The 10163-nt window shown below is 36.7% G+C and overlaps 1 protein-coding gene across 3 annotated transcripts; it reads left to right on the top strand.

Moving 5' to 3' along the window:
• Positions 1-2265: 2265 nt before the first annotated feature.
• On the top strand, positions 2266-9853 carry ATKDSA1 (Aldolase-type TIM barrel family protein). 3 transcript variants are annotated; one of them, XM_082884908.1, is made up of 14 exons: positions 2266-2489; positions 2622-2713; positions 2861-2958; positions 3289-3385; positions 4606-4671; positions 5864-5923; positions 6036-6110; positions 6238-6322; positions 6790-6848; positions 6980-7024; positions 7890-7988; positions 8763-8810; positions 9102-9149; positions 9480-9853. In XM_082884908.1, exons 2-14 carry the CDS (start codon positions 2678-2680, stop codon positions 9534-9536), a joined length of 873 nt encoding a protein of 290 aa, XP_082741034.1. In that variant the 5' UTR covers positions 2266-2489; positions 2622-2677; the 3' UTR covers positions 9537-9853. The 3 variants fall into 3 exon arrangements, with proteins under 3 accessions (XP_082741034.1, XP_082741035.1, XP_082741036.1); XM_082884909.1 differs by having other exon boundaries at positions 2269-2489; positions 2657-2713; XM_082884910.1 differs by lacking the exon at positions 2622-2713 and having other exon boundaries at positions 2348-2489.
• The last annotated feature ends 310 nt before the right edge of the window (positions 9854-10163 follow it).

Here is a 10163-nt window from a genome sequence, read left to right as displayed (position 1 = left end):
CGCGAGTCAATTTTACACTCTTATCAATGTGAATGTTAACATGTCAATGTGAATATTCACATTGTCAACAGGCCGGGCCGGGCCCGCCTCGGACCGCCCACGGGGCGTGGGCGTGTTTCGGGCAGCCACGGGGCACGGGCTAATGTTACACTCTTATCAATGTGAATGTTAACATATCTATGTGAATATTCACGTTGTCAACGGGCTGGCCCCGCGTCGGCCCGGGGCCGGGCTTCGGGCTGCCCACGGGTCACGGGCTAATTTTACACTGTTATCAATGTTAATGTTAATATGTCAATGTGAATATTCACATTGTCAACGAGCCGGGCTGGGCCCGCCCTGGGCAGCGGGCCGGCTTCGGGCCGCCCACGGGCCACGGGTCAATTTTACACTTCTATCAATATGAATATTAATATGTCAATGTGAATATTCACATTGTCAACGGGCCGGACCGGGCTCGCCCCGGGCCGCCCATGAGACGCGAGTCAGTTTTACACTCTTATCAATGTGAATGTTAATATGTCAATGTGAATATTCACACTGTCAACAGGCCGGGCCGGGCCCGCCTCCGACCGCCCACGGGGCGTGGGCGTGTTTCTGGCAGCCACGGGGCACGGGCTAATGTTACACTCTTATCAATGTGAATGTTAACATGTCTATGTGAATATTCACGTTGTCAACGGGCCGGGCCCGCGTCGGCCCGGGGCCGGGCTTCGGGCTGCCCACAGGTCACGGGCTAATTTTACACTCTTATCAATGTTAATGTTAATATGTCAATGTGAATATTCACATTGTCAACGAGTCGGGCTGGGCCCGCCTTGGGCAGCGGGCCGGCTTCGGGCCGCCCACGGGCCACGGGTCAATTTTACACTCCTATCAATATGAATGTTAATATGTCAATGTGAATATTCACATTGTCAACGGGCCGGACCGGGCTCGCCCCGGGCCGCCCATGGGACGCGAGTCAGTTTTACGCTCTTATCAATGTGAATGTTAATATGTCAATGTGAATATTCACATTGTCAACAGGCCGGGTCGGGCCTGCCCCGGGCCGCCCATGGGCCGTAGGCTAGTTTCGGGCAGCCACGGGGCGCGGGCTAATTTTATACTCTTATCAATGTGAATGTTAACATGTCAATGTGAATATTTGCATTATCAACGGGTCGGGTCGGGCCGGGCCCGCCCAGGGCAGCCCACGAGCCGCAGGCAGGTTTCGGGCCGACCACAGGCCGCGGGCTAATTTTACACTCCTATCAATGTGAATATTAACATGTCAATGTGAATATTCATATTGTCAACGGGCCGGGCCGGGCCCGCCCTGACCCGGGCCCTGGCTTCGGGCTGCCCACGGGTCATGGGCCAATATTACACTCTTGTCAATGTTATTGTTAATGTTAATATATCAATGTGAATATTCATAATGTGAACAGGCCGGCCCCGGGCGACGGGCTGGTTTCGGCCCGCAGGCCAATTTTACACTCCTATCAATGTGAATATTAACTTGTCAATGTGAATATTCATATTATCAACGGGCCGGGTCGGGCCTATTTTTTTGGCTTGTGGGCCGGCCCGGCCCGACTCAAATTTTTCCGGACACCCACGAGGATCGACATGAGCTGGGCCCCTACACATTGATGATATAAAACATTTATATTGACGGTGTGAACATTCACATTAAGGGTATTTTGGTAATTATGTCACCCATAAATTTTATTGAAACATAAGAAAATAATGTGAACTAAATGGAACATAAGTAGATAAAAAAGGTATTTTGGTCTTCTTATCTCAAATTGGACGTAATGGAATAGTAAAAAAGTATATGGGTTGGATGGAATAAAACTCTTAGAAAATGGATTTATCAAAAAAGCTCATTTTTAAGTTTTATTTTGATATTAAAACTTTGGTTCTTAGATTATATTTTATTTCTAATTATAATACAGTAAAAACTTCAAGCATTAGTATTTATTAATTTTTTTTGTTTGTATTTTTGTGAATAATTGAATTGAATATGGTTAAAATTATGTACAAATTACTAATTGAATATTTTTGTATAAATTATTTATTATACTATAAATTTAAGAAATGACTCAATTTAAATTGTATTGAGTCAAACCATTTGAATCAGTGCAATTTGATGTGATTTGGTAAAAAATTAAATCTGTACCAATTTTTAATATAATATAGTCCATATTATCAATTGGGTATAAAATTTCACCTAAACCGACCGAACCGATTACATACATCGCATCCCACCCTTTTCCACTTATTACACCACTTCTATTCTATCTGTGAGACTGTAACAAAGTCCAAGTAGAAGAGGAGGAGGAGAAGAAGAGAGAAAAAAAAAAAGAAGAAGAAAAAGCAGAACTAAAATTAAATAACTAGGAGGGAGGGAGGGAGAGAGAGAGCGGCAGTGTTTCTCTTCGCTGTGGAGAGAACTTCCGGATTAGATCTCAGATCTCTTATCTCTGATCAGATCACAACATAAGGTACCTTTCTTCCTCCATTTTTATATGTGTAGGCACCGTATATTATTGATTTTTTTCTTTTTGTGAGAGGTTTTTTTTTATTCTTTTATCGTTCTCAAATGATTCGTTTTTGAATTCCTACATTGTATGCAGCTTTTTTTTTTTTGGTGTATTTTTCTTTTTCTAAGTTCAATCTAGTGTACTTGGACATGGATTCGTCAGCAATGCTGTTCAACCAGCTCAAGGTTCGTTAACTCTTTGCTCAATTCCAATTGCATATTCATATACACATTCGCATTTATACTACGAGCATCATCATCATATATTTATATTTATTAATGCTTTTTAACACTTGATGTGATGGAAAATTATTCAATCAAAATCTTAATCAGACAGCGGAACCATTTTTTTTGTTGGCTGGTCCCAATGTGATTGAATCGGAGGAACATGTTCTACGGATGGCCAACCACATTAAGGCTATCACTTCAAAGTATGTCCTCTCCCACTCTCTGCACGCACACTGTGGGTGGATCCCTAGTTTCTTTATGCTATGTTTGGTTGAGAAATTTGGGGAGAGATCTGGAAAGTGAAAGGGAAAATGTGTGTGAAATTAGGTAAAACGTGGATATATTTTATTCGCATTTTATCTACCTTCCAGTTTCCTTTCTAAATTTCTCTTCAAATCTCCTAAACAGGGACATTCGCTTTTTTTTCCTGTATTGCTATCATATAATTTTGGTTTCATCCATACTATAATCTCTATGTATGTATATATATAGTACATAATTAATAATGGAGAATTACACTTGCTTTCTCCTAGACTTGGGTTGCCTCTAGTTTTCAAGTCAAGCTTTGACAAAGCCAATCGGACGTCTTCCAAATCATTTCGTGGTCCTGGCCTTGACCAGGGCTTGAAGGTATTACCTGATAGCTTCTTCTTCTTCTTCTTAATACCTTGCTCTTGCTCTTGCTCTTGCTCTCGCTCTCTTTCTCCCTCCCTCTATATGGATACATGAATGTGTGTGTGCTCATATTTTAAGCCCTGCTATATTTATGTGTCAAACAAAGGGAAAAAAAAAAAAATGAAACAAAAATTACAGCTTGTTTGGTTTTGTTTTTTTGAAAACAATTTTCAAAAAATTCTACTTTCTTATTTTTCGTATTTTTTTGTTTTTACTGAATTTTTTTTTGATATTTTAAGTAATTTTTTTTTAATTTTTAAACACACTTAGCATAAATACACATAAAAAGTATAATTTTTGTGAAAAAATCTTTTAAAAATTTAATAAATACCAAAAATACAAAAAAAAAAAAAAAAACGAAAATTTAGTATATTTTTTGTATTTTTATGTATTTGTTAATTTTTTAAAATATTTTTTCATAAATTTTTTACTTTTAGATACATCTAAGTAAGGTGCATCTAGAAAATTATTAAAAAAATGCTTAAAATTTTAAAAATATTCACTAAAAACAAAAAAACACGAAAAACAAAAAACTCAATTTTCAAAAAACTTAATCCAAAAAACTCAAATCAAACACACTAATTTCAAAGTCTTAGATGGAACCATTATGTTAATGGAAGTCATTTTGCAGATGAAGTTAGAAGTTTTGAATATTTCAATTTCAAATGAAAATGATCACATCACATCACACGGCATTGAAACACAGTGGAGTCTTCCCTTATTCACAATTCTCCCACTTTAGGCAATGGACTGATATTTAGGCCAAGTTTGGGAAGATCCAAAAAAGTCAAAAAGCCAAAAAGTTACTCAAAAAGCTAAAAAAACACTATTCACCAAAAGTCAACAATTACGGCTGCACAACTCCCAATTCAAATTTTTCCCTACAAATCAATTTTTACAATTTTTTATTACACATTTTTCAATAAAAAGTCAAAAAGTTAACCCAAACATCCATATTTTCAACCTCAATTTTTTAGTCCAAAAAGACAAAAAGTGCACTTTTTTAGTCTTCCCAAACTTGGCCTTACTTCAATGCCATAGAAAATGCAATGGGGCGAGTCAAGTTCAAGGGTATAATGGTTAAACAAGCCTTCAATTTGGAATTTCATGCTTATCTAAGCCAACAGAATTCCCTTAATGCTTTACTCATATGCATTAATCCTTTCTGGTTTTAGATCCTTGAGAAGGTAAAGGTTGCTTATGATATTCCCATAGTGACTGATGTTCATGAAAGCATCCAGGTAACTTTTTTCTTCCTCTTTCAAATGCCAATGTTCTATTGGTATATATATGTTCTTCTATGTTTGATTTTTATGTGCCTATAGAAAACCACGGAGCATATAGTATGTAGTTATCGAACACCATGCAACAACCTTGTTTTTGCTTTTTTGTTTTTGTTTTCACCACTCATGCCTTTACGTTTTCTAGTTTCCAAGAACAGTGCATTTGATATAGCTCCCCGTTAATATTAACTGAGAATATAGGGGAATCAACACACATTTTGATCCAGTCAATAATAAGTTTTAAGGGGAACCTTATCAACTCGTGTCCTATTAGAAATCCCATTTAATTGTCATAAGCCTTCATCAAGTCAACTTTAACAGCACATTTTTTGGGACCTTGCCAACCCGATGATAATTTCTCATTAATTTCTGAGCCAAAAATACATTGCCACTTATCCTCCTACCCTACACAAAAGCTGACTGAGTCTCATCAGTAACCTTAGGAAATACTTTCTTAACTTTCTCAGCTAATAACTTGGTAAGATATTCGTATATGGTGTTACAGCATGATATAATGACATTGGACCCCTCTCAACTTAACTTCTCATTAATTGTTTCATTAAGGATGTCATCAAATGGTATTGACATCACTTAAAAGTCATAAGCTTTTAAGATGATATATTTTTGTTTCTTCTATACCATTGGCAAATGGACTGTTTACCTAATGGGCTCCCATTGCGGACATATATTCCCATACTCCGTGCCATTAGTTGCATAGGCAAGCTTGTTACCAGTTCTTCTGTTGCTGCACCATTATTTATGTAGGTGGGTTTATTTTCACTCATCATTTTGTTCTTCTGAAGGAGAAGCTGATGAAGTGGAAAGTGGAAAGTCGAAAGTGTTAAGATGTATTGTTTTATTGACAAAAATCTTGGGTGATGTACTCAATTTTGTTAACCTTTTTATGTTCTGTTTTTATAAATGACTTTTTCCATATATTATTTGAGGAACTTGTATTGGCACAACATCTTCAGGTGAAATCTTTGTTTCCATGTTCGTTTCTTTAGTGCATATTGTCCGTTAGTATTTTTAATATTCTTATTCCTCTTGCCATGCCAATGCTAACTTCAACAACTAAATGATGATGAAGGGATGGTGTAGTACCAATGTTCAACATGGCATGAACTGTTTCTGACACTATTTTTCTCAGTGTGAAGCAGTTGGCAAAGTTGCAGATATTATTCAGATACCAGCCTTCTTATGCCGACAGGTTGAATTAATAGGTTTTAGTTGCCACTATGAAATTTTTTTGCAATTTAGATATGAAGATGCCTAATATATATCTATCAATTCATCTTGTTGACAACCTCTTGAAATGACAGACAGATCTCCTAGTTGCAGCTGCCAAGACTGGAAAAATTATCAATATTAAGAAAGGCCAATTCTGTGCCCCTTCTGTGAGTTTAAGATTTTTAACCTCATCCGCAATCAGTTAGAACCTTCATTAATAAGTTCAAAGGCCTAGGATATATACATTTGTCCCTTTCTGGTCCCATTTGTATAATTAATGATGCATATCTGCAGGTCATGGTAAATTCTGCTGAAAAGATTAGATTGGCTGGAAATGAAAATGTTATGGTTTGTGAGAGAGGGACTATGTTTGGCTATAGTAAGTCATCTTAAATTTCTTGTCCAGTGCTATCTGCCGCAGGCTTCTGAACAGTTATATTTGGCGTTTACTGTAGTATATTGATATAAGAATAATGGATATTAACTTGTTTAATTATTTTTACTTGAGTGCCTAAGGCCTTTAGGGATCAATACAAACTGTAACACCATAACAACTTAAACATGTGGCAGAGATATGGCCCTCTTTTCTTCTTTTGGTTGCCATCTGTCACCCCATTTCCATGGATTAGTGACCACTGCTCACTTGGATTCAAATTAGAAACTTTTGTATAATTTACAGTGGTGTCTTCCATTTCAATTTCCACAAATTGAAGCTGTTAATTTATTAGCTGATGTTGATCTGAAGTAAAGCTATATTCTTGCTATAAGTGTTCCATGATTAAAGTCATTGATGCATTATTGATGTCATTTTTTTTATTGAGCTAATATATTGGTTATGTTTCACAGATGATTTGATTGTTGATCCGCGCAACTTGGAATGGATGAGGGAAGCTAATTGTCCCATTGTGAGTAAATTATTTATGCAGTTTATTAGATGATATATTTCTGTTGAAGGAATAGTTCTTTGTATGGCTGCACCCTGCCTGCGGTCACATTACTATTTCTGAAGGATCTGATAATTTGGTTCTGACTACAGGTGGCTGATATCACCCATTCTTTGCAACAGCCTGCTGGAAGACAGGTGTGGATCATTTCTGAAATCATGTTTAAAAATTAGAACGTTAGGTATCACTGAAATTTTATAAGAAGTATGCTAGGTTAATCTAAATTGCTAATTTTGGTAGACATTTTTGTCTCCATGACATTAGGTACATAATACATACGGGTAAAACCTCTTATTCTCTCTTCATAGTTTGATTATTGCTAATGTCAATTTTTTTTTAGAACTTTACATGAATCTCTTTGTACATGATTATGGCTGATGTCTTCACAATGGTGGATGATGGTAAACATGCTTGGGATATAATGGGTTGAGGGGTAATTTTGTCCAAAAAATCCCTCCGACTTACAGATTCCATATGTTTGTTATAAAGATTGAAGATCTCACCTCTACTGCAAATTTAAAAACTTTCGCACTGAATTGTAAATAGTTACCCCACTTGCCACTGAATTGTAATTTACCACTTTGTTGGGCTTTTATGAAGTCTTTTGATACCAGAGGAGTATAAGACACTTCTGGGACTAGCTATTTTTGCTTCTTTTTGGCTTTGTACTGGCAGCACCCCACTTTTTGTGCATCTTTAACACGTAAAACATTGTGCCATTGATAATTCTTTGTACATGGCTCTTGTCTGGCAAGGAATGTTAACAGAGAAATAACAGTTCGTAGCTAATACTGTCTCAAATTATTATGGGCTCTTAAAAAATTTCAGAATCAGTGTTCTCTTCGCTTTTAGTAAATTCTCTTTTCTGTGTTAAGTTCTGATCCCTTTTGTAGCAGTAACTGACTCTTTCTGGCTTTTATCACCTCCAATTAGTTGCAGATTTCTAAATCAAATTTACTTGTGTATATATCATGTTGATTTTGTCCCTTCTTTCTCAAATAGCTCGAGGGGGGTGGTGTTGCCAGTGGAGGTCTCCGTGAACTGATACCATGCATTGCAAGGACAGCAGTTGCTGTTGGAGTTGATGGAATTTTCATGGAGGTACAGAATTGAGCTATGCTCTTGGTTGTGTTTTTGTTTTCTGTTTTCTGTTTTCTTTTTCCTTTTTTTTTGTGGGGAAAGACAAAAACAAAACAAAACAAAACTTGTTTGGCTAATTGTTTCCGAAACCAGCTTTCTGGAAAAAAAAAGTAGTGTCTGATTCTCTCTTATAACTTTAATGCTAAGTTCTCAAGTATACATGATACAAGTAAGACACTAACTCTTGCATTATATACTGCAATTTCTTGTACTAAAGAGCTATTGCTGCATAAATGGAAGCAAAAAAAAGGGGATATAGAGAGAGATTTTATGTGATGCAAACTGTCAAAGAGAAAGGATGAGAGTTTTTAAACTTGTTGACTCTTCTAACATAGACATTGGCAAAATTTTGTTGCTTTCTTGAAACCATTTGATAATAATGGTATCGTGCTCTCACTTGACAAAGAAAACTTTCCCCGTACTGATTCTCTTAGCGTGGAAAACAAGGATAAAATATTCCTTTTCACTTCTGTTGTTAGTTGTTTCTCTTGTTAAATAACATGCATTACTGTACTGATCAAAACAATCATATCTGATATGATTTTGTTGAATGTCAAATTGTGGATATTATAGAGCATTTCTCATTCATATTGCATGGCTCTTTTGGTTAATGGAATGCACACTTAGAATTTTTCATAGCATGATCATTCAAAAGCCATATTCCGTTATAGCCCTCATTTTACCCTCTATTCTATGCATTGGTAGGCTTTTAAGAGCTTTTTCCTGTGTGCTTAGGTGCATGATGATCCTCGAAGTGCTCCCGTTGATGGTTCCACCCAATGGGTAAGTTTCAAGTGTACAGCATGAATTGCCGGGTAGTCCCAAAGTTTTGATTTTTCCCTGTTTGATTCCGAATATTCTTGTTCAATATCTCATCTTTTGACATGAGAGATGTGTGATAATCGATTTTTTTATTCTCTTACTGTTTTCTTCCTGTCTTCTAATTTCATAAAGAAAAAGTGTGTTTACTTCCTGTCAGAGATCTCTTTATACACAGAAGTAGCCTTCATTACTGCCATGAGCATCCTGTTTAGCAGATTACTAATAATGTTGCCCACATATGTATGAATACAGCCTCTGCGCCATTTGGAGGAATTGCTAGAAGAGCTAATCGCAATTGCTGTAAGTCATTCTACCTGTCATTAATATGAATTGTAACTGTTCAATAGAGAACTTGTCTTGATTGTTATTAACATTTGTTTTCTAGAGCAGTGCCATATAAATTGGGCACTGAATACACACACACGCAAGAGCGAGAGAGAGAGAGACAGACAGACAATTAAAGGGAACAAAATAAATTAGTGCCTGTTAGAGGCCTTCCATTATGCTGCACATCTCATCCATCTACATGATTGTTTCTCATATGCCTGATACTCATTAATTTTTCCAAATTCCAACACTAAATATTTTGTTTTGTTCCCATTTCTTTTCTTTTCTTTTTAAATCTTAAAGAGGGTTAGCAAGGGGAAGCAACAGTTCAAAATTGATCTCACTCCGTTCCGTGATTAGAAGGGCTTTTCTCAAGGGCAATGCAAATAAAAATGGCTGGGTTGGGTACGTTTCTTTTCTGTTTTTGATTCGTTTATGACTCTGTGACATGCCAAAAATCCAATTCACATGTTGTGGGATGAAGCTTCTATAAAGGAGTTAGTGTGCCTCCTCTTTTCCTGTCACTTTGAAGGAAGTACTTTCTGGTTAGAAAAAAGAGTAATTTCTTACTTAATTAAGTTGTAATGAATTATTCCTTGTTTGTATAAATTGGCTGTGTCTGAAACTTGAAAGAATTAAGATTTTATGGAATGAAACACCATTGATCAAGCACACAATCACGTGGTGTTCTACACCTGTTAATTTCTGATGAAGTTGTAAATCAGATAAGAGGATCTACACGAAAACTTTTCCCTCATTTTATTTCATCTTTTGGGTGGTCGGGGTGTGGATTGATCAGCCGAGGACATCTCATGGGGCTGACCAGTTCGCTGGGGATTGTTCCCAAGGCACCTAGTTATTATTTGATTTATTCCTTGTTTTCATGATTTAAACCCAGCGTTGATGTTTGAATGATTCTATGTCAAGATGATTTATCCATTGCCACTTTGTTGTTTGATAGTAATAGTACTTTATACTAGAAAATTA

The sequence above is a fragment of the Camellia sinensis genome, chromosome 8 (genome assembly GCF_055761805.1).
Source record: "Camellia sinensis isolate YWXY chromosome 8, ASM5576180v1, whole genome shotgun sequence".
In the NCBI taxonomy this organism is placed as follows: domain Eukaryota; kingdom Viridiplantae; phylum Streptophyta; class Magnoliopsida; order Ericales; family Theaceae; genus Camellia; species Camellia sinensis.
Note: the sequence above shows the minus strand (reverse complement) of the source record. Positions and strands in the feature narration are given on the sequence as shown.

What these genes read in the sequence shown, in the direction of transcription:
- ATKDSA1 (XM_082884908.1), top strand. Translation starts at nt 2,678, where the DNA reads ATGGATTCGTCAGCAATGCTGTTCAACCAGCTCAAG. An exon ending in GCCTTGACCAGGGCTTGAAG is followed by an intron (nt 3,386 to 4,605) that starts GTATTACCTGAT and finishes TTCTGGTTTTAG; the next exon opens with ATCCTTGAGAAGGTAAAGGT. An exon ending in GCCAATTCTGTGCCCCTTCT is followed by an intron (nt 6,111 to 6,237) that starts GTGAGTTTAAGA and finishes GCATATCTGCAG; the next exon opens with GTCATGGTAAATTCTGCTGA.